This window comes from Neolamprologus brichardi, chromosome 18, assembly GCF_056152115.1.
Source record: "Neolamprologus brichardi isolate AB-2024 chromosome 18, ASM5615211v1, whole genome shotgun sequence".
NCBI classification, from domain to species: Eukaryota; Metazoa; Chordata; class Actinopteri; order Cichliformes; family Cichlidae; genus Neolamprologus; species Neolamprologus brichardi.
In genome coordinates, this window is record NC_142121.1 from 16,928,716 (window position 1) to 16,952,014 (window position 23,299).

At 39.5% G+C, this 23,299-nt stretch overlaps 1 protein-coding gene across 3 annotated transcripts; it reads right to left on the reverse strand.

Annotated features, from left to right (window-relative positions):
* Nucleotides 1-89: 89 nt before the first annotated feature.
* myom1a (myomesin 1a (skelemin)) lies at nucleotides 90-23,058 on the reverse strand. Of its 3 annotated transcripts, XM_006792177.3 has the most exons (38): nucleotides 22,751-22,877; nucleotides 21,064-21,275; nucleotides 17,124-17,264; nucleotides 16,825-17,011; nucleotides 16,568-16,725; nucleotides 16,272-16,364; nucleotides 16,045-16,133; nucleotides 15,542-15,586; nucleotides 15,073-15,234; nucleotides 14,815-14,976; nucleotides 14,193-14,334; nucleotides 13,787-13,986; nucleotides 13,629-13,685; nucleotides 12,669-12,793; nucleotides 11,854-12,037; nucleotides 11,511-11,685; nucleotides 10,615-10,736; nucleotides 9,222-9,418; nucleotides 8,980-9,106; nucleotides 8,208-8,392; nucleotides 7,954-8,068; nucleotides 7,562-7,718; nucleotides 7,280-7,386; nucleotides 7,128-7,172; nucleotides 6,736-6,872; nucleotides 6,481-6,625; nucleotides 6,026-6,085; nucleotides 5,873-5,940; nucleotides 5,644-5,769; nucleotides 4,959-5,039; nucleotides 4,582-4,669; nucleotides 4,419-4,457; nucleotides 4,089-4,194; nucleotides 2,126-2,289; nucleotides 1,961-1,997; nucleotides 1,704-1,726; nucleotides 1,381-1,436; nucleotides 90-1,233 (listed from the first exon to the last, which is right to left on the reverse strand). In XM_006792177.3, exons 2-38 carry the CDS (start codon nucleotides 21,222-21,224, stop codon nucleotides 964-966), a joined length of 4,536 nt encoding a protein of 1,511 aa, XP_006792240.2. In that variant the 5' UTR covers nucleotides 21,225-21,275; nucleotides 22,751-22,877; the 3' UTR covers nucleotides 90-963. The 3 variants fall into 3 exon arrangements, with proteins under 3 accessions (XP_006792240.2, XP_006792242.3, XP_035764186.2); XM_006792179.3 differs by lacking the exon at nucleotides 21,064-21,275 and having other exon boundaries at nucleotides 22,751-23,058; XM_035908293.2 differs by lacking the exons at nucleotides 4,959-5,039; nucleotides 21,064-21,275 and having other exon boundaries at nucleotides 22,751-22,986.
* Nucleotides 23,059-23,299: the final 241 nt, after the last annotated feature.

The window sequence follows — 23,299 nt, forward strand, 5'->3', positions numbered from 1 at the left end:
TCGTCAATCTTTCAAACCCTTTTTTATCTTTATTTATTATTAATTGTACTGAGGGCATTTCTGTCAATCAATGAGCTGGAGACGGGAGATTATGGAGAACAAAGGCAACCCTTTCTACAAGCAGGTGCAGTTTTATTGCAAGAGTGCCTTGAAGAGACACAAACATAGATACTATATTCAGCCTCAGGCCACATGGTACAGGAGTGTTTATCACATGGGGGTTTTCTTTATATTGTACCTGAAAAACAACATTCCCGCCCACTACCCCCACCCCAGTTCAAAGGAATTTCTTCATAGTGTGTGGTGTTCAGAAGTGATTCCAGTTCTGCCTGTACTCCTTTGCGTTTGTACGGTGTGTTAGACACATCCAATGAACCTGTTCTGATTGCTGTGCACTTGTTTACATGGCATCAGTGCTTTTCAGCTCCACCTCTCCTACAAACAGATATGATCACTGACTTGTAGCTTGCAAGCTGTACAGACATAACATACACACACACACACACACAGTTTTAGCCATCATATCACTTTATAAGTTGATTGCAATAGCTGGTATAAAGTTAATGACATAATATTTTCCCTTTTTTTTTGTTTACAGTGGGGAAAACCCAAAGTGATGTGGTCTGAAATGCCTAAAATTACTCAAATGTAAAACTTTAAATGATCAGAATAGAGTGTTTTGCTTTTGGAGGTCTTCAAGCTGTTTTCAAAATAAAATTGACAAGTCAACTATCCCCCAAACATGACACATCAAGCACAAACTGCAAGCAAACAGTTATTCTGTTTCACATTCATAACCCTATTCTTGATAAGAAATGCCCGAAACTCTTTAACCCATGATTGTTTGTTTTTTTAATTCATAATTTATTTATTTGCTGTGTTGCACCGGCGCATGCCGGGGTAAAATACTTTGGAGACTGCCCTGATGTTAATCTTCTTTGTGTCATTACGCTGTGTCATCCCTTAGTCTTTCTTCTCTTCCTTGCTCTCCTCTTCCTCTGGGTTGTACACGCTGACGGTGAACTCGCCGGCCTCTGTGCCATACTTGTTCTTCACCACAAGGGCGTATTTGCCAGAGTCAGCCGTGGAGACGGCGGCGATTGTGATACTGGCGAACTTGTTGTGCTCGAACTTGAGTTTGAAGTGGTCGTCAGATACCAGCTCCTTTTCGTTCTTCGTCCAGGACACCTCAGGTACAGGCTCGCCCCAAACGTTGCCAGTTAGGTTCAGGGACTAACGAGTAAATATAAGTTGGCAGGGGATTGATGGGTGTCACACATATGCAACAAGAGAGCTTATCAGATTTTAGAGGTAAGACACACTCATAGAATAACACAAACTAAGAGAGAACATGAATAGAGTGAAAAATTGTTTATTTACCTTGCCCTCTTGGATTGCAACCACATCTGGCAAGCCTCCAACAACACGAGCGCGGTCTAAACAGGAAATACAGGTGCAAGTGTCAAACATCAAGGAGAACTCGTGAGCATTATACTCACCAATGCTGCATTTTTCAGTCGTGTAGTGAAGTGTGTTTTAGCTGGAAATTTCCTTTGTTCACTTTCATATTTCAGCTACAGAGGATTTATGTCTTTTAACCACGCTATATCCAAGTTAAAATTTAAGCGATATCCCAAAAGATGTTACATAATTTCATAGAGTGGTGTCCCTTGGGAGAAACCAAAGAATAAATAGGCACTTACTTCTCTCAGCGATTGCTGCAGCTCTAAGCGAGGAAGGAAGGACACAGACATTGTCAGAAGCTTTCTAAAATGGTATCGTAGTTATTTCTAAGTATGTTCACTACCGGCAAATGTATTTTGAGTGCATCCAAAACAGCCCTCATGTCTATTTTGAGTTTGTGATGGTTGCTGCTATTTATTTCTGTAAACATCCTCTTCAGACAGAAAAGCTGAATTACACAAAAGAAGGATGGAGTCAGATGAGTTTGTTTACTTACTTGAGCCTTTGGAATTCTTCAAATGCCTCTTCCCATGCTGCACCAGGACAAATCACCAATCATAATTTAGTTACATAAGCACAAAAGATAGACAAAGTTAACAGGATGTGGTTCTTTCTGCGCCTGAAGCGTCTTGCTCCTTTTGACTTTAAAACTTTTACCCACCCTGGCCAGTCAGATCAAAGGCTCTCTTTACACCGTCCTTGCCATCAAAGATGTCCATGCTGTATTTGCCCTTGTCCTTCTCAGTAGGCTCATTGATCTTAAGCCAAAGCTGGTCTCCTGTGACTCCGGATTTAACTCTCTCTGAAGCAGCAATTTTGCCGTCTCTGGTGAAGGAATCAAGAACACAGACATCAAATAATGCCTGACTCCTAATTTATTGAAATGAAAATGTATACAATCCAGTACACCAAGGAATATGACTCAAGTACGGAGCAATACTTGCAGCAGACACTTCAATCTTGCGTAATAATCCCTGTTTTGTTTTGTTTTTTAAATGTCACATGTGGCAAGATTTTATCCCCATCTATACATATATATACATGTACATCAACAAGAGAGCTGATGGTTTTAGCCATTTTTTTTACTGTTTCATTTTCAATTTGATTTGCGAATGGCACAATATTACCTCATGTTGTGTACTGCAGGTCTCAGATATGCAAAAAGTGTTGCCATAGTGCACAGACCAGCTTTGAAAGTCTTATACAAAAAACAGTACCATGTCTACTATTGTGATATTTTACACAAGTAGTAATGACAACTATAGTACAAAAAAGCAGAGAAGTGTTAAAGAATTTCATGAAAGCAATTAATTTAACTGTTACAATATGTAGATGAATCCTGGAAGAGATATATATGGATGGCTAGATTAATGTTAATTCTAAAAGCAATAGGTAATACAGAGAAATTAGTTGAAATAGCTGAAATTATAAATAAATATTACGCTAAATGTAATTGGCTTAGCTAACTATGGCATGGAGGCTAAGTTAACCAAACTTTACAGATTTTAATTGAAACAATATTTAAATAAAATTAACATTTCTGAAACGTGACAGGGTGTCAATAAAGCGGTACTTGCAGTGCTTATTTGACTGGTCAGTGTGGTTACATTTGTTACGAAAACTCGACTTTGTTCTGGGGGAGAAATAATAGTTCACGAGTTGCAGATAAGCATACAGTTAATATCAACTAACATCAAGTACAACAGGTGAACCCATTTTACAGCAGTCATCCAATTCTCAAATTCTAATCTCACAACGTTTCGTGTACACCCTACTACAACAATTTTCAGATGTGGAAATACATCTCCTCACTATCAGCAGCTTGGCTGTCCTTAAGCCTCTAATAAAAGAAAAAGCATGCAGCTGACTGTGAGACAGCTTTATATTCTTTCCTTTCATGCAGGATTCTCCACAGTATCTCACACAAAAGGAATTAATGAAGGAAGCACTAGAGCACCTTTCCAAAGGATTTAGAGAATTCAGCCAGGTCTTGTTATGGCTGTCTTGCAGCTCCTTCCACATCAGTTCCCCCAGTGAGGATTATGGACAGTATAAAAGATAGATGTAGCTGCTGGGTCTGAAAAGCAAAGCCAACTGTGGAAGTGCTTTTAATAGCCATTCTTTTTAATAGCCACCAGGGGGCGACCCTTGTGGTTACAAAAGGACAGTTGTACTGTACAGTTCCACTTAAGCCTGAAGGGCAGCACAGTAGTTAGTATTGGCACCTCACAGCAAGAAGCTCCCAGGTTTGAATCCAGTCTGTGCCTTTCATTATTTTCTCCAGGTACTCTGCCTTCCTCCCGCAGTCCAGAAACATGCACGAGTGACTCTAAAATTGCCCATAGGTGAGAATGGTTGACTGTCTCTATTTTAGCTCTGCAACAGATTGGTGACTCATCCATGGGTACCCTGCCTCTTGCCCAACAAAAGCTGGGAAAAGCTCCAGCCCCCTTGTGACCCTGAGTTGAATAGTTCAAACTGAATAGTTCAATTTTTAATTTTTTGTTATCAGCTGCATTTGATTTTAAATGTAGCTTCATGATAGTATAGTGCTTTGTGTATTTTACAAGTGAGTGAGTCTTAAAATAAAATAAAAGATTGCAAACCAGGACAATTTCACATACTTGTGGAGCCAACCAACACGCAGGTCCTCATGGTAATATGTGACCGTGGAGTAGAGGACGATGCCATGCTCGGTACTGAGAACTTTGATTTCGCTGGAAGAGTTAGCTGGAGGGAGAAAAGAGCAAAGACAGGCACTTATTTGCATCTCTTGGAGCTAATATCGGATAATGGTATGCAGTAAAGCATGAAATATTTAGATGTTAATTGTTCGTTCTCAGGAAAAAATCTTTGAATAGGCACATTCTGCTTCTTTCTGTGGGCCTCTTTAGTGCGTGGTCTATGTGTTGTGCTTCATTACTGCCTGGAAAGTGTGAATTTTAATGACTCACCAATAACCCTGAACAGCTCATTCATTACAGCTTGGTATCCTGGGGAAAAGCATGACGACAGCAATTAATGTCACATTCGCTGATATTACTTTTGCTTTTCCGCAGCACTCATTCCCACTTTTCCACTTGATTTTCAGCTCCTAAAATTTATGAGGGAGACTACCTGCATCTGTCAGACTGAAGGTGCTCTTATCTTTGCCTCTCTCATCCCTCAGGAAGACCTCGTAAACACCCGCGTCGTGCTTGGAGATCTAAGATTCAAATTAAAAGTCACATAAGTATCCTTGAAGCAATAATGAAATCCCCTTAACCTCAAAGTGAGGGGAGTGCAATATTATTTTTGGGACAGATAAAAGACAATCAAATAGCCAGACAGGGACCAAGTAAACCGAAAAAAGGCAAGCTTTTCTCCCGCCCGTGATGCTGCAGGCGTTAAAGGGAAAACATGGAAAGGACAGAGCAAAACATGGATATGGGAAGACAAGGAGGACACATGGAGAAATCAGGTATCAACTTATGGCAGAAAGATTATGTCCAGACTTTAGGTCTTGGTGGCGGGGGAACGTCCTCTGCAGGTGGTTTTCTCTTTTTTTCTTTCTGTTTCTCTTGCTTAATAACCCACTGTGAATTAGACAGATAAGCCAGTTATTGCAAATGCAGCTGACAGGAGCTCATGCAATGACACCGACCCTCTTCTAATGAGTAATGCTTACACAGTCTCAATGAAATATCAATGTAGCTTCTGGGCCCTCAGTGTCAAACCGGATCAAAATTCTATCAAAAAGAGTTTTTTTCTTTTCTTTTTTGTGCATGTAAGGTGGCCAGAGAAGTTATATTGATTATTGTTAGAATGAAATGAATGAGTTAAAAGCGTGTGACATGTACAATGGAATTACGTGGGTATAAATACGATCGCCGAGTCTCCAAGTATGAAAATTCAGAGAAAGCATTAATTGTAGCAGTTTCGTTACCCACTGCATCTATTCAGATCCCCACAGGGAACACGCTAATGTGCTGACTCCAGCACTCTACTACAACCTGGGAAGGTGAATATTTTCCATAGTGTTTCATCATTTATGAATGTATGTGTCAGAGAGGGCTGGTAGACAGCGCAGCAGCTGGTAAGGCTGTACAATGGAAGCAGAGCTGCATCAGCACTCCTGATAGCTCTTTACTCATAAGCTCACAACTCCTCGCAACATACGGCCTCCATCTAATGGCTGACCTTTCCGATATTAAAGGTCAGCTCGCCGTCCTGCCTCTCGATTTTCTTAGCATCCTCATCATCCTCTGCAATCTCAATGCAGTCCTTAGACCAAGTGATCTCAGTCTCTGGTCTGACATTTCCAATCTATGAAACAAAGAGAGAGACAGGAAGGAGTCGCTTTACCTGTGTGCTCCATCTCTGAAGAAATATCAACGGCGCTGTAATTATTCACATTCGTTTCTATTACCTTGCATTTCAGCAGTACATCACATTCAGGGGTAACACTGAAGTCAAGGTACTCGACAAAGTGAGGACCTGAAAATAAATGGAATGATTACACAAAAAAATTATTTGTTTAATTATCATTAGGCTTACGTGAAAGAGGCGTGAGATTTCTTACCTTGTTTCCTGACCCATTCTGCCCTTGCAAATTCTGACTTCTTTTGAAGCTCCCTGAATTCTGGACAAAGAGAAACATAAATGCTAAAAAAAACAGATTAAACCCTTATTTTTCCCCTCATTCACTCACAAGTGTATTAGAAAATGCGTGCCATAACAAAATGAAAAGGGACAACTGTAAGTAAACGTTGCCTTCTGCTGCCCCTCAATGGTTGCATAATTAAACTGCAGCACTGGCGATACACCTAGCAGACCGGGAGAAGTCTATATTTACACTGACATTTGCATTGTGTATTTTTACAGCCTTCATTTTCATGCTGTTCTCTTGACTTCATCTTAACTGTTCAGTACTTTTATGCCATTTTGTCAGTCCTTAAAGTTATAAGTTAGGCTAATCTAAGTTATTATTATATCAAAATGGAAGTCAAAACTGTATTAGCCATTAAAGCTGCTTACCATCTCCAATTAGCACCAGACTGGTTGTGCCCTTAGCTTTGCCATCCACCAGGTTAAAGGTGAACGTCCCCTCATCTGTGACTTCCAAAGAGTCCATGAACATTTCAATAATACCGGAGGACTTGTCGAAGTTCATTGTGTATTTCTGAAAACAGTGAGGCAAACAGAAAACCTCTGATCCATCAGCAGTAAGGTTACGTTCAATTTAAAACTGGGGGGGAGGTGTCGGCATTATTATTGCAGCATTATTCCTACCTTTCCCTGAGAAATAATAACATCGTTGAAGACATACTCCACTTGGCAGTTGGAAGTGCATTTCTCCACCTGAGTCCAGAATCGCACGCGACCCTTCTCGAGCAGCTCCATAGCCATTTCGTTCTTAAAGGGAATAACTAGAGAGCACCAGATTTATTAAAGCTCTTGCAGAACAACTTCTATTTTTTTTAGGACTGCATGTAGGTATAGATGTAGGGCATAAAGTCACAGTGGGTATCAGCAATATCAGAGTTAAAAACAGGCTTGTAGGCTGCATTTGTTTGAGAAAAGAAGTCATTTTCAAACCATATTAAAACCAACATCTACATTTATTACTAAATAAAACTGAAATTCTGGTCTTGATAACATCTGTGCTTTGTGGCAATATTCACCAGGGAACTTGTGATCATGGCTGATGTCCAGAAGACGCTTGAGACCTGTCAATTAAGAAAACAACAACAAAATGGATGAATGTCATGACCTCTGTAAACTGACAGAAGTACCGCACCATGTAATCTGAGACAGCCTTCAAAGGGCGTCTCACCCTCCTCAGTGAGCGTGTAGCTGGAGGAAATGCCGTCAGTGTTGGTGACTACACAGGAGAAGGTACCCAGATCCTCCAGAGAGGGACTGTTGAAGATAGCTCTGGATCTGCAGATGATGACACAGCAAGGGAGGAGAGTGGGGACATTTTTTCTCTTTTTAGCTGATATCATCTGGTGACATGGATTCTAATGCTGGGGGAAAATGTTGGTAGTGAACATTTCCCCTTGTGGGACAATTAAAGGATTATTCTATTCTTTTCTAGTACATAATGTGTACTTACTTGCCCCGTTCACTGATAATAGTCAGACGAGAGGTGTCTGTGATCTCTTTGTAGTTCTTGGACCAAACAAACTCAGAGCCCGCCATCATCTCAGAGCACTCAAAGACCATGGAAATCACACCGTCATCATCAACATCCACGTAAATCTCTTTGGTGCCTAAGTGAGAGAGATATTAAATGGTAAGAGGATCTCCAATATTAGTATTTTCAGTCCTCAAACTCAGAATTTTAGTCATTAAAAGAGTAAATCATCAAAATAAAAAGCCTGGCCATCAGTGTAGAGCTGCAAAAGAATGTCAAGTCATGTGTGAGGACAAATTTTCCACATTTTTTAAGACTGGATAGGAACACTCTGTGACTGACTGCATCAGTTACATAACAGTCTCACTCACCAGGGCGAGTCTGGGCCAGGATTGGACCTAAGACTGCAGAGGGCTTTCCAACTCCAGCAAGATTTTGAGCACGCACGTGGAACACATAGGATGCGCCACCCTTCAGTCCAGTCACCTGATTAAGCACATAACAGGCAGGGGTAAGAAAGAGTCCAACCACCAACTATTAAAACTATTATTTCACACGTCGTATTTGACATTAAGATATTAATGAACCAATTTTGTTCAAACTGAATTATATGCATCTTCCTCACCTTCATGTATTTCATCTTGTTGACCTTTTCATGAACACCTTTCCAGCATTCCTCACCGGCAGAGGCCTCCTTGACGTCCAAGTAGTAGCCATTGACAGGCGAGCGACCATCAAACACCGGTGGCTCCCACAGGACCACCACAGAGGTGTCACGGACCTCCAGTACATGAAGACCAACAGGAACACCTTAAAGATAAAAGTGTTTAAATAATTAATATCAGGGGCTAATTTTAGATTGCTTTTTCTTTTCTAAGGTCTAATTATATAGACAAAAACCTGGCTTAGCACCAAATGATAATGCTGAGAACTGAAAGCAATATAAAGTGATTTAACTGACTGTTGTCTAAGCAATTTTGCATCAGTCTCTGTCTTGTAAAACATTGGACATAGCACAACTAAAAAAGAAAAATCATACCAGATAAGCATTTCTGCTAGATGAAGAGAATAGTACTTTTAATCAGTGTGGTTGCTCTTAAAAGTACGCTGAAGTTACCCAGAAAATATAAATATTTTGTCCTAGATATCTGGTAGCATATGATATGGATGTTTTTTCACTTAATTGTAGTGTGTGACAGTTGTATTTGTGTGATTATTAGTTTTCATTCCCATAGTATTCTCGGTCAGGTCACTGATTAAAAATGCTTTAACTTTTTAACATTACATAATTAAAGTTTTTCCTTTCAGTGGATAGTCAGTTATTGGTTTAACCCCTCTGTTACTAATATCTACCAGCTCAATTTTCTGTGTTTCGGTGAACATGTGGTCAGTGATACCTGGGACAGTAATGGTCCACTCTTTGCACTCCAGAGGTGCACTGGGCAGAGAGGGTTTACTCACACCAGCCATGTTCACTGCTCGGACTTGAAACTGATAAAAGAGCCTCTCCTTCAGGTTCTCCGCCTAAAAGAAACAAATGCAAATAGTTAGAGACTAAAAAGTGCCTGCCAGCTTCATTACATGCAGTGATAACATTTTATGTTTTATGAATGTGAGGCTGAAGGAACTTGAAACTTACTTTATAGGAAGTTGTAGTCAGTGCCTGGTGGTTCATTTCATGCCATTTTCCAGCAACGCCTCCCTTTACGGTTCTGTAGTCCACAAAATAGCCCCTGATGTCAGCTCCTCCGTTGTTAGCAGGCGCGTTCCAGCCCAGTACCATGTAGTCCTTGAAGGCCTCCTGCAGGGTCACACCGGTGGGCTTACCAGGTACGGCTGTGATGAGAGTAAACAGGCCGGTCAGTTTTAATTGTGAGGAAAAAATGTGAGTAAGCGAGTCAAAACAGTTAACACTGAAATATTAAAGCCCAAATTATTACATGGAAAATTAATAATTGCACACAATTTCATACAGACTAGCATTAGCCAAGTATCATACAGGTGTTAGTGGTAATCAGTGTTAAAATATCATGTTAGCTGCGACGGTACAGATGAACATCATACATGCAGCTGCATTACACACACAAGAAACACACATTTGTTATTTAGTATCACAATAATGGAAAAAGAAATACTTACACTAAACGCAAGCAGCTGTGAAACTTTCACACTAAGAAATTCTTCAAAGTCAGGACTCATTAAGATCATGCTCTTTAAGAACACAATAGTTTAGTCTTCATCTTGGCCAGACACTAACAGGCACCCCTAAAGAGTTATCAAACAGCAGAACTCAAGCAAAATTAAACTTATATGCTTAAACCCTCAAACCCTTCACACAAATTAGAAACATTGTAAAACATGACCTGACTGGTTTAACCAAGCCACAAAAAAAAATGTAAATACAAAAGTTAAAGGATGGGAAAGTTACCAAATATAGTGGTAGCAATGAGACTGTCATGCAGGCACATGCAAGTTATCAACTGCACTTTTATAAACATATAATTCATAACCTTTAATAACTCATCCAAGGGGCTTCTTCAGTCTCAGCTGACTGCAGGTTTCCCCCAAGAGTACAAGAGTCTCTTTGTACAGTACTCATGGCCACTGAGTAATGGTCATAGCAGATCATAAAACTGAGCTTATGCCTTGTTTTCAGGTAACAGTGCTAGTTTTGGTCATTATGCAATTTTACTGCTTATAATGTAGGGGAAACCTGCAGTCAGCTGAGTCATTTGGATAAGTGATGAAATGTTTTTCCCACTGAAAATGCTGCGTTCCGATGGACAACTTTCTGGGATTTTCTTATTAAGCAGGCATCAAGACATAACTCATTAACACATGAGATTTACAGGCAAATATCTGGTAGATTAACTGTATGAGAATAAAATCTCAGCAAGTAAATAAAAAAAACATAAAGAGGATTTTGAGTTAGGAGTGGTGAAAGACTATACATGGATAAGGGGGGGGCAAAGGGGGAAATGAACTGAATACTGCGGGCAAAGTGAACAATGAGAAAGAATTATGACACTTACAGATGGCAGCCTGTACAACTACAGCATCAGAATTGGGGGAGCTCTGGCTGTATCCAGCAGCATTTACTGCCTTCACTTTAAACACGTAGTTTGTACCAGTAATCAGGCCATGACACACAAACCTAAACAGAAAAAAGAGATTATCTGCATTTCAGTCATTTCTATGAACAATCTATGACAGCATTAGTATTAATCAATAGGTGGGATCTTTTGTAATATCACAAAAGGTTGATCTTGATACAAAATACTTTAAGCCATTCAAGTTACATTGCTTTAAAAAAACAAAAAACAAACTCAAAGTCAGGACCTTCTTGCTAAATCCAGATTAAAAACCAATTTTTATTTGCTGGCCTTTGACCTCAGTGGGTAACTGGCCTTTTTTTTTTTACTATTTCTTTTATTTATATTTTATTGTTATTACTACTATGATGACGATGATGATGATAAACAGCTCTCTGAAGGTCCTGCCACATCACTTCACTCAGGTTGAGGTCTGGACTTTAACTGGGCCATTGCAACACCTTGATTCTTTGTTTACCACTGGGATCATCCTGTTGCATGACTCAATTTCAGCCAAGCTTTAACTCAGTGACTGCAAGGTGCTCAGGTCTGTGGGTACAAATCCAACCTAAATCATTAACCCTCCAACATATTAAGAGTTGGGATAATGCGTTTATTCTGGCACCATGTGCTTGGTTTTCTAGAGATGTGGAGCTCTGCATTTATGGTCAAACATCTCCACTTAGGTTCATCAGTCCAAAGAGACTGCTACTTATCCTCTTAACTCCTGTGGAAGTATTATAAACAAGACATAAAAAGATGACATATTTACATGGCAAAATCAGTATCCTCCATGTCTTAGAGCATGCATTAATTGCACCTTTAAACCTGCCCACCTGGTCTGCCTAACAGGCTTATTGTTGCAAGGCATCCAGACATCTGTGCCCACCACACTGCATTCAATATAGTAGCCCACCAAGTGTTGCACATCCTTGGAGGCCCCCCAGGAAACCACCACAGACGTGTCAGTGTTCCTGGTGGCAACCGGGTTGCCTGGAGCTGATGGCAGGTCTGTTAGAGGAAAAGGAAAACACAGAACATCCTATAATGCAGAAAGGTGCTGCAGCAGACTGTAAAATAAACCAGTGACATTGTGATTTTAGGGCTACTATTATTCAGTCCTAAGCAGGTCTTTTTATATGCAGCATTAGTTTTGACACACTTGGTTTGCCAGCTCACCCAGTTTATCTCCAACTATGACTTCTCCTGTGGATTCAGAGGCTTCACCCACGCCGGCAGAGTTGCAGCAGCGTACACGGAAGCTGTAAGATTTACCCTCCGCCAGGTCAAACAGGGCAAAGCGAGGAGATTTGACTGGCATACCAGTGTTCACCCTCTGCCAGGTGTCAGTGCCAGAAATACGCTGCAGTTGACAAAGAACCAGAGAAAAGTTAGAGACTGAAACAGATATGAAATTTGACTATATGAAACAGGTGAGGTATGATTATTTATATAATGTCCCCATATGCTTGCTTTCACATATCACTATTCTAATAATAAGTCTGTAGGTCTTTGTCATTTTATTTGTTTAGAGACTAATTATGGGGAATTCAGGTAAAATATAAACATCATTTTGTTTTCGGTTTTCTTTTGCATTATCGTTTGTTTTGCATAATGCACTGTATGACCAAAGGAATCAATTAGAAATGAGCATTTTTACACTGGTGTATTTACTGTGGAGCTTTCATTTTGCATTGTCTCTGCAAAATATGTTGACACCTCACATTTACAAGTTAAATTATTGTAGCTATCAGCAGTAAATAGTTTAAGAGCTTCAAAGGAGAGAAGAGTTAAGACTTAGTTAAGTGATTAGAAACTTTGTTTTATTTGCCATAATCATTTTAAATATAACAAATGATATAACTGATTCTTCTCATCAGTCCAGTAGTTTGACTCATATGGCTATATATATATATATATATATATATATATATATATATATATATGTATACACACATATATTTCTATGGGACAGTTTTCAATGTTTTTCTCACCTTCTCAATGTAATACATGACTCCTTCATGACCCCTCTGGGCTGGAGGCTTCCAGGCAAGTACCACATAACTTTTAGTTGCCTCAGTGACCACAACATCAGTTGGTTCTCCTGGGACTACACCGACTGAAGAGGCAAGAAGATACTCATCATTTCGACACGATAACTGCAACTAGGTAAGTGCTGAAGTGACTGTACTGACACCAAAACGGAGCGCTAATAGCAAAACCACATGATCTGTTCAGACTGTTCTCTCAGTACAAACAGTATTTTACTATATAAGCTTTGTATGAATTAAATATAGTCTAAAGTTATAAGACTGACCAGGTATCTGATGCTGATGTTTGACTAATTGAATGTATGAGGTTGTTTATTCCTACAGTAATGAGACTGAAATTTACAGGAATGAAGCAACTGTTTAAAAAACTGGGGAAAAGAACTGAGACAATAATAAACCAATACCACAAATACCATATCCTAACCTAACCTATTACAAAGACTGGGGTGGTAGTTTTCAAAATCAGACACATGCAAATTCCTGTTTTTGACAACTCAGAATTTTTTGTGAAGTTTGAATTTCTGATTAAAAATAGCACATTCAACCCCCTTAAACATTAATGAAAAATAGCTTACAATTTCCCTTGATTAATGAGACAGGCATCAATCAGGAAGCCGTGTGATGGCTATAGCGGTTAAAATCAAAGAAAGGGAGCCCACATCTCATATGTGTTTGAGCCATATGAGAAAATGTCTAAAATCAGAGTAGGAGAGTTGCTTGACTGTTACTGTACTATAAACCTAAGAGATGTGCAAGCAGCTGAGTGGGATGGTCAAGTCCATATATTAGACCTGTTTGGCCAAAATGAGAAAGATATTGAGGTTCAATAGCTTTTTAAAACCTTTTTGTAAAGACAACAAAAATTAAAATTCTCTGAAACCAGACAGCAAAAAGGTGCCGTACCTGTCGGATCCTCCTCTGTGAACTTGATCATTCCAGTCCAAGGAGCTGAGGGTCCAGCTGTTTGGAAAAATGAATTAAATCAATTTAAATCTAAAAAAAGAAGGTTAATTCGTTTACATGGCTGAAGTGTGTCAGCAGGTGATGTGTCTGTGTCTCACCTCTGAGGCGTGCTCTGTCAGAGGGATCCATGGCTACCACGGCCTCAGAGACGCGGGATGGATGGCTGACTCCGGCCTTGTTTACGGCACGCACCCTAAACACGTAAGACCGCCCCTCCACCAGTCCTGTGACAGGGAAGCGAGCGTACTTGACTGGGACTTCATTACACCGAGCCCAGTGATGGGTGCCCACCTCACACCTGGAAACATTTAGATTAGTGAATGCTGTAAACCAGGTGTTAATTTGGATTTCCAACACAGAAACATCTGAAATTAAACCAGTTTCACTGCATATGCTGTACACAGTATCATATGCCCCCCACGAAAGCGGACTATTCTTGTTTTTACAATTTTGTATAAAATGGTAGCAAAATGATGTAAACCATAAGAGAGGAGGCTGACTCACCTGTCGATGTAGTACCCCAGGATGGAGCTGCTGCCTTCCACCGCTGGCTGCTTCCAGGTTACCACAACATAGTCCTTGTTGGCATCATGACAGCGCACATCCAGGGGGGCTACGGGAACCCCCTCAACCTCTACATCAGCATCTGGCATAGTGAGACACACACACACACACACACACACACACACACACACACACACATACACACACACACACAGAGTTACTTGTGAGTGGTGCTGTTTTTAAAACAAGCTGATCTCTATTACATATCCAGTTTCCATTTTCTGACCTACTTGTTTACAGTATGAGTGGCAACTAAGATACATTTATATCACTAAATCACTATATTTTTAATCTTTATGCTGGATTTCCAGAAAACAGTCTCTGGAGCTGGTTTTCTCACACACATATAAATATATATAGATATATATAAAATATATAAAATTCTCAGAGGGAACCAAACACCTCACTTAAAGACACAGCAGAACTTACACCTCCCCACCGCATCTATGACATGATGCAGCAGTTTGGACATAACACTTGCAACAGTTTGGTTTAAAACAAAACTAAAAGTAACTTCTTTTGCAAAAAAGCAACCTTTAGATGAGGATTTTAGGCCCTTTACCTTTGACAAACACGTAGGCAGCATAGGTATCATAGCCAGATTTGGTGTTGACGCGCAGGGTGTACATGCCCTCATCTTCTTTGTTAAGGTGGGCAAGAGTGAGTACGGCACGTTCCCCAGACCAGTGAGTGTGCACCCACTTAGAGGGCTTTAATGGGACAGCTGATGAGACAGGAGGTTACCAAAAGAAGTGGGGTTTGATACCTTAATACTCAGAAAGACAATAACACGCAATTTCCATTTTATTCTTTCACTTACAGTTTCTGTACCACACGACTTCAGGCTGGTATTTTTTCACAGTGGGATAAATGATGACAGTGCAGCCGAGGCTCAACGTCTCCCCTTCAGAGCCAAAAGCCACTTCAAATTTGTCAATAATGGTGGTTTCAAAGGTAACACCATGCTCAGGGCTAAAACCATCTACAGACACAGAAAAGGATCTCAGCATTAAAGGGTCACACCCAGCAGACATTTTTATTCAATAGTCCAATATTCAACCTCCTCGCAGTTTTCTTTTTGAACTCCACTAACGCTTATTTGAAAATATGTGGCGCTTTAACTGATGTTGACTTTAATCAAAAATAGCTAAATTTACCATCTCTAATAAAAACAATTCTTAAAAAAGCTAAAATAAAACTGATAGTGAACAGAAATGTGTGGTTAGAGCTACTTTACTTTATACAATTTAAAAAAGAATGTTTGTTTATAATATATAAAGTGATCTCACGTGGTTTAGGATCGAGTAGACCTGGTTCAACACCCTCTTGGAACCCTATGGGGAAATATTATACAACAAAGTTATTAAAACTTCCCCTAACGAGGTTTGTAGATTTTGAGCAGCAGACTACTGGGAAACAAAACTGCTGCTGAATTCAAATGTAATTTTTGGCTCTTCCAAAAGTGTTGGCTACTATCTTTACACTCAGGAGAAGGCAGACATCTTTTTGGCAGAAAGCTCCAAAACTGGCAACTCAACACAAGAGTATAGATGAAAAAATAGTTCTATAGGCCAGAGGGGTGAAATGCCCCTTTGACGCTCATGAATGAGCTTTAAGACCTTCCTGTGGTCTGCGAGTTGGAGGGATTTGTCTCCTGAAACATACTCAGGGCACAACTGTAGGACACTGCTGAGTTTTAAACCTCTACTTTGAACTTTGACCGCTAACTGAAATCGACTGGAGCTGCTGCAGAGAGGGACATGTGGAAAAGAACATTAAACGAGTTACCTACTTTTCACAACCACAGAGGCCACAGCAGAAGCTTCCCCTTTCACATTGAGGGCAGAGGCATGATACTTAGCAGTGTCGAAGAAATCACAGCTGGAAACAAAATGTTGGTGCACGATTAACTATTAACGCCACGAACAGATTCAGCGCTGCAAAAAAAAAATAAAACACTAATACCGTTTATCTTGGGTGTGTGCTGTTAATTCAGAGGCCAGCTGAATGATTACCTACTTCTTGATCTCCAGAGAGTGCATGTTGTAATTGCTCTCAGCTGTGTACTTCTCGGAGTGGGCTTTGGCATCGATGAGGACGTTGTTTTTATACCTTAAAAGCAGCAGAAAGCCAACGTTTATTTTTACTCTTGTCTTCAGAGTTTTTAATTGCCATGGTGCATGTAGGTGTTTATGTGGCAACTGTGGAAAATGAACTCGACTGACGTGTTGGATGGAAACTTCTCTATGACACACGCATGACTGACTGTTTTCATCAGCCTCTTTTTTTGTGACTCAGAGAAGAAGGGAACGTACCAGGCAATCCTGGGTTTGGGCCATCCAGCCACGGTGCAGTGCAACTTGACATCCTTGCCCTCCCAAACAGTCTGTCCACGGGGCTTGACTATGAACTCTGGGCGGTGTGTCAGGCTGTCTGGGTTCATTTTCTTACGGAACTCCGACCATTCCTCCATCTGTAGCGGGAGTGTGTGATATGAAGCCCATCAACGCCTGTATGGGTCATGTGAAAATGGTTAAACCTTTGCATTCACAAAACTATGGAAAGGATTTACCGTCCTGCTCATTTCCAGACGTTCAGCAGATTCTCTGACATGCTTTGACCTGGTTTTCTTCTCCACTTTCACCTCAATGGCCTCCCTGGCCTCCCTGACAAACAGGTTCCTCATGGCCACATAGTTGATGCCCTCCTCTGTGACCTCCTCCTCCTGGGCCTCCATTAAGCCCCGAACTACATCATGACTAGAACAATACAAACCAACCAAGATGTGAGAACAGAGAGCACACTATGAATCTCAGACATTATACTGATTACTTGCTAAGAAATATCCACAAACTCAGATTGCATACTCACTTGGCTCTAAACACCGGAATAACATAGCCGATAACTTCTTTGTCCTTGTCCATTGCCAGGTAGGTGCGTTTGGCTCTCTTGGGTAATGGGCTCAGTTTAACCACCTCCTGCCCCTTCTCTGTCTTCACAGAGATCTTCTTGCTAAGAGGTAAAAGGCATAATTGATCTTACTGAAGCAACAACTGAGTAGCTCCAAATAAATTGCATGATTATTATTTTTTATTAAATAATGATGTGCTGAGTGATTGTGGAAGATTCCTTGGCTTTTTTTAAAGAAAAAATAATAATTTTCATCTTCAGAAGAAATAAAATGCCAGTTAGCTGAGTGCCAGAGAAACAACCTGAGCCAGAATCAGACTTCTGCATCCGCTTGTTTTCTTGGAACAAACAAACAATAATAGTAAATGTGGTTCTCAGTCTTTTTTTTCCAATCACACAAACTTTTATAAAGTTTTCTTTACCCAGTTACAACCAATGCAAAAATATTCTTGGTGGAAAATATTAAGAATCACATTACAATAGAAACACACCAGGATTTTGACAAAGACAGAAGGGCGATATTGTGCTTGTTTTTGATGTTTCTGATCAGTTTCACTCAAAACTCAAACTCAGACCAGTCCAGGCAGACCTTTTCATTGTTTTGATCACTCATTACAGAAAGAGAGGTCTACCACAAATATGTGGCCCAGCTCTTTTTACTTGTTTTTTGGCTGCATTGCTGCTACACAAATTCATTTCCTTAATTTTTGTCTGTCAGTAAATTTTTGAAAGTGGTTTCACAGCCAGCTGTGGAACATTTGTTTGTGTTTGATGGCCGTCTGTAAAGTTTAATGTCAGCAATAGGTTATGACAGCTAACCACAGTGTTTAAGATGGGACTATTGAATATAAAACATGGTTTCGTTTAACATCAGTAGACTAATTACAGTTAGCTGATAGACATGAAAAAAATCCCTTCCAGTACCTCTTGCAGTAAGTACCCCTACTGGTATCAATTAACCTTCCTAGTCATTTGTCATTTGGTGTAGATTATTTGCTGTGAAGGAAGAATTGCTTTATAAACTGATGACTAAATATATGCACCACACTTTGCATGTATAAACAAAAGGGGTGGAAAGACTTCTAAGAGCTGCAGAGAAATCTGAGAATACCATGAAGAGCATGAAGCATTTTGCTCACTGGACGACTAAACATTTAAATAAATATGGTGGTTACATAAAGACATATTCAGCTGGTGCTATAGTCCAGTTACTCAGAGAGGAAGATGTATTCCGGTCCGCTCCCTAAGATCCTGACCCATTTACAGTCTGTTTCATTAGCCTCTTAGTCCTCACTATTGTCAGAAGGCTTTTTTTTTAAAATGGAACTGGGACTGCTGTACATAAGACTCGTTTTAAAGCCTCACTTTCACTCATGATCTCTGCCAAGTCAGCGCTTGTCTATCCATTTGGCATGAAAAGGAAGCAGGAACGCGTGGCTTTGATGAAGTCTGTTATGTACTGGTGAAGCAGGATACAATCTGTGGAAGGTGCTCAATGCACAGCAGAGACAGACAGATGGAGGGAGTCTCACAAAAGATGCTGTAATGTCAGGAAGTTATTTCTATTGCTGACTCACCAGGTGAGCTGAGAGGACGCCTGCTTCAGTGTGAAACAAAGTCAAAGGTAATAGTTTGATGGCTGAAAAAGAGCACTTCTTTTCCGACTGACAAGCTACAGAATGTCAGTCTGAAAATCAGAATCAGTAAAGTACAAATTGATTTATTTTTTTAGTAAATAAACAAGACACAAAACACAGATGCTTAAAATCAACAGCAGCTATGCTGTACTACTGGCCCACGAGTTAATACCTATCAGACTACTGTGAAAGCCAGCCTGCAACCAGCTACAATATCATCACTTCTTTACACGGTCTTTACAGTTGGCTTATAGGCAACAGCTCAAGTCGCATCTTCAAAAATAGCTTGGCTGTCCAGGAATATAACTGGCAGCCCTTCACTACAGCTGAAATTCTTTCCTTGACCTCATTTAGAAAGTTATCCCAGCTCCAGCATGTACACTGAGCACCACAGCTTAAATGACAAAGAAATGCTAACCATACTGCATGTTGGTACGGGAAGGTGCATGTTCGTAAATTTCAGAGACAAAAGATAAACAAAAACAAGCCCAAGAAAAATTACTGGCTTAAAAATAGAACCTGACTGATATATTTCTAATTAGGTGGAATACCGATATTTGGTGGTTTAAAAATCTGATATTCCAATACATTGGCTAATTCTTTTTTTTTTTCCAGACACATGAAACATATGCAGATTTTCCAGTATTTGTTACGTGTAGTTATTTACGTACACTGGTTGTATTTAAGGGTTTGAAAGACTTGCCTTAACAGAAGTTAGAGTGCCCTCTGGTGGAGAAACTGTGCAACATCAACACTCAAATATGGCTGAAGGGTGTTTTTCCTATCTTCTTTCCCTTTTTTAAATGTTTATTTATCAGTCATTATAAATGGTGATGCTGATAGAGCAGCAGACAGCTAACATTGTCCAACAGTATTGACCTGTCAATAAATCAGTCAGGCTCTATTTAAAGTCCTTACAATATTCACTAATGTGTAGTTTTAACGATGTCAAGGTAAGGCTGTAAACCTTTTGCCATTATTAACCTTTTTGATCAAATTGAAATCCTTAAATTGCATATTTTATTCAGCTTGTGGCCTAATAACAATAACGTGCAATTTAACAGAACAGAAAACAAATGAACAAAACAAAAGAAATTATTTCATTGAAGAAATAAATGTCTTAGCAATGTTGTTGTATTGTAATGCTGTTGTTGTATTGTTGCATTCACTGTTTTTCTGTATTACTTCAGTGGATTAATAGATAAAAGTATATGAATATATCAGCTCTAACACGGTGGAAATTATTTTGTCTAAACATTACAGTCTGATCTAACATTGCAAACATTCTCCCACAATGTTTAACTTGCAAAAGTACATTTATTTGCTGGCAAAATGCCTCATGAAAGTCTAGCGCCAAAGCATCACAAATAAAGAGAGTTTGTCCAAGTTAGATAGCGTGTGGGAGTCTGTGTCAAACATTGGATCAGTTTGTCCCTCTCCTATGCACCTGCCTCCTTAAATAGATGTTCTTATAGCAACAAAACTCATGTATAAACTCAAACACACGAGAAAAAGCCTTTGGATACGAACTTAGAAACATTACTTTAAGATATAGACTTTATAAGTGGATTACTCTCATATAACTGGACAATTTAGGAGGTTCGATGTTGACATGTCTGCTTTGACACTTAGAGATGAGATTTCAAATAAAAGTCAGTTCACAAATCTGAGCTATAAAAAAACAAGGAAGAGTGGCTGTTGTTTTACATCTATTCTTCTGTTTACCTGGCAGTCATGTGTAATGGTCCCCATGCTATTACTCTCCAGGCCTTGAACCCTATTGCTTTCTTGTACTTGTACTTACACACTTCTTCAGCTTTTGCCTATTTGAACAACTATTACAAAACATTTTTTCCTTCAGAGATGATTAAATGTCTAATACCTGATTAAACCTACCGTATGTAGAGAAAGAGCTGGAAGGAAAATACGTTGTCACCCTCATGATTTACCATTTAATACACTTTAAAACTTTAAAGGCCATGCTACAAAAGTATGTTAACAGTAAAAAGTGCTATATTTTCTTTTTTAAAAATCTATTACAATAAAAAAAGAAAATCAATTAATAAATGATAGCATAAAAAAGCACCTGCTCTCGATGAAAACCCTTTTTGGTATGCACGCACTCTCCTTCCTGCTGCTAAACCCACTTCAGACCACAAGCACAATGCTAAATATTTGAAGGGGAACATTCATCATTTCTGAAGTACTAGGAGTGGCAGGTTACAACCTTGGACCCTGCAACCCCTTCACTCTAATCCTCTTACCGATGGCTGGTGGTCTTGAAAGTTGAGAATGACTGCTTGCTAACAGACGACTTGCTGCTCAGGTAATAGCTGCTCTCATAGAGATGCTTCTGCTGCTTCTCCTCATGTTGATGTTGATGCTGATGCTGCAGCTTCTGCGTCACTTGTAATGATGCTGACATCCTGACGGCCACTCCGCCAACTTATAATGACTGTCCTTTACTTTACCCGCTCTGTGAATCAATCTGACTGTTATTATTAAAGACTGGTTTCTCTACTGGAGGTTAGTCTAGTGCAGAGGCCAGTAATAAGGTAGTAGGAGCAGGGATTAAGGGATAAGAGAATTGGTTGCTTGTTAAAAATATGTTTTTAAACTTGTTATTGTGATTTTTTGTTTGTTTGTTTTGGGCAAGCAGCTTATGTGTTAGCTCTGGTGGTTAAGATCTACTTTTGTGTTAAATGAAGCAGCAGGTGATAAACTGGTGGTTTTGATGATTTTCAGACTTTTCAATTCAATTTAATTCAATTTAATTCAACTTTATTCACGTACTGTGAAATCACAGCGACAGTTGCCTCAAGGCAAGGTGAAGACCCTACAACAGAGAAAATCCCAACAATCATATTACCCCTTTAAACAAGTGCTTTGGCGACAGTGGGAAAGAAAAACTCCCTTTTAACAGGAAGAAACCTGTTAAAAGCCATCTGTCGTGACCGCTTAGGGTGGAGGGAGGAAGAAGACGGAAGGAAGTCTTGAACAATAATATGTAAATTTACAGTAAGATCATTTCCTGCAGTGGGCTTTTTAAATGTTTTGTGATGAACTGGACACCAAATGTGGACAGATGGCAAGAACAAGTAAAAATATACTTACTGATTTTGCAGGTTTTGTGTAATTAGGCTACCAAATATCTATGTTCAGTACTGGCTTAATTGAGGGTTATTTAGTTATTCATATATCCGAGTTATAAAATGTCAGAATATTGTGACAATGGCAAATTCCTAAAGCCTAGATGTTTGTTTCTTCAAAATAAAAGTCCAACTTCAAAGGTTTTATGTTTATTGTAAGACAACATAAAGCAGATTGGAATGAATGAAATATTGATATTTTGTCTAATAATAATAATAATAATATCATCCAGCTGACCTTTCCCCATGTGAAGCCACTTAAGTTATTTCAGATATGGCTCAGGTTAAAAAGAAGAGCAGCTCCAGCTGGGAGGCAGGCAACAGTAACTATATAATCTGCAGTTTCTCCCAAATTACACAAAACTATTTTCTCCTTTTTATGTGCTTGAGCAACATCTACTACAAGCAGATTAAGCCATCAAGAGTTACACACTGAACTGGACTGTAAGCCATGAAGGCACAGAATGCATTAAAAACATTTTAACAAGTCCAGGTCATAAAAACGTAAAGATTTGTAAGGTAAGGCTGGTGTTAATTGGAAGATTAGGATGACACTTCACTACAATGACACATGCAGGCTAATATACCAGAGCACTAGTTCTCAAAATGAACAAAACCCTGTTAGTAGGCTATATAATAAAACTGATTAATTAAAACACATTTATAAACAAGCTAAGTAAAAAATAAATACATAATCATACAGTGGAAGCCGGCCTAGCGCCTTATGGAGTCATGGTTTTAAATGATAACCAGAGTACATAAGTACTTCAGCTTATTTAAGAAAATATGCACACTCACTCACCACAATTTAAAAATCCACAATCGCTGAAAATAAGAGAAAAGGTGTGTTAATCCAGAAGTAGCTAAAGCAAGTTGAGATCCAGGCAAAGCAGCAGGGTGAGGGGCAGTGGACAGGACGGCAGTCCACAGAACAAAAATAATGCTGCCACTCGGCAGAATGCACAAGACACCGTCAGGACCTTTTAAGGCTGGGGCAGCTTTAAATTTAGACCATGAGACCATGAGATAGGCCAGCTGAGCTGAGGAGCTTCTTTTTGGCCTGGCCCTCCGCTGTGTACTGTACTTCAGGGGCATATGCAGGACTCCAGTGGTTTCACCCAGTTCACTGTAATAAAAGGCGTATGAACTGCACCACAAACGGAAAAAAGAAGAAGAAAAAAACGCCACTAATAAAAGAAAATACAACAGAGGACGGGTTCTCAGTCTTAAAAAACAAAAACCTGCTAACCTAGTACAATCATATCATCCACCAACCAACTTTAACACCAATGCTGTTAAGTTTTAAACTTCACTTTCCCTTAGATTATAGTTTAGCTTATCTGTTTAAAAT

Bases quoted from the DNA above. Each gene is read 5' to 3' on its own strand.
- myom1a (XM_006792179.3), bottom strand. From the start codon at position 23,043: ATGCCCCTGAAGTACAGTACACAGCGGAGGGCCAGGCCAAAAAGAAGC. The intron at 4,458-4,581 runs GTAGTCTCCCTC...GCTTTTCCCCAG, and splicing joins CTTCAGTCTGACAGATGCAG to GATACCAAGCTGTAATGAAT. The intron at 1,727-1,960 runs GTAAGTAAACAA...TTCCTCGCTTAG, and splicing joins GAAGAATTCCAAAGGCTCAA to AGCTGCAGCAATCGCTGAGA.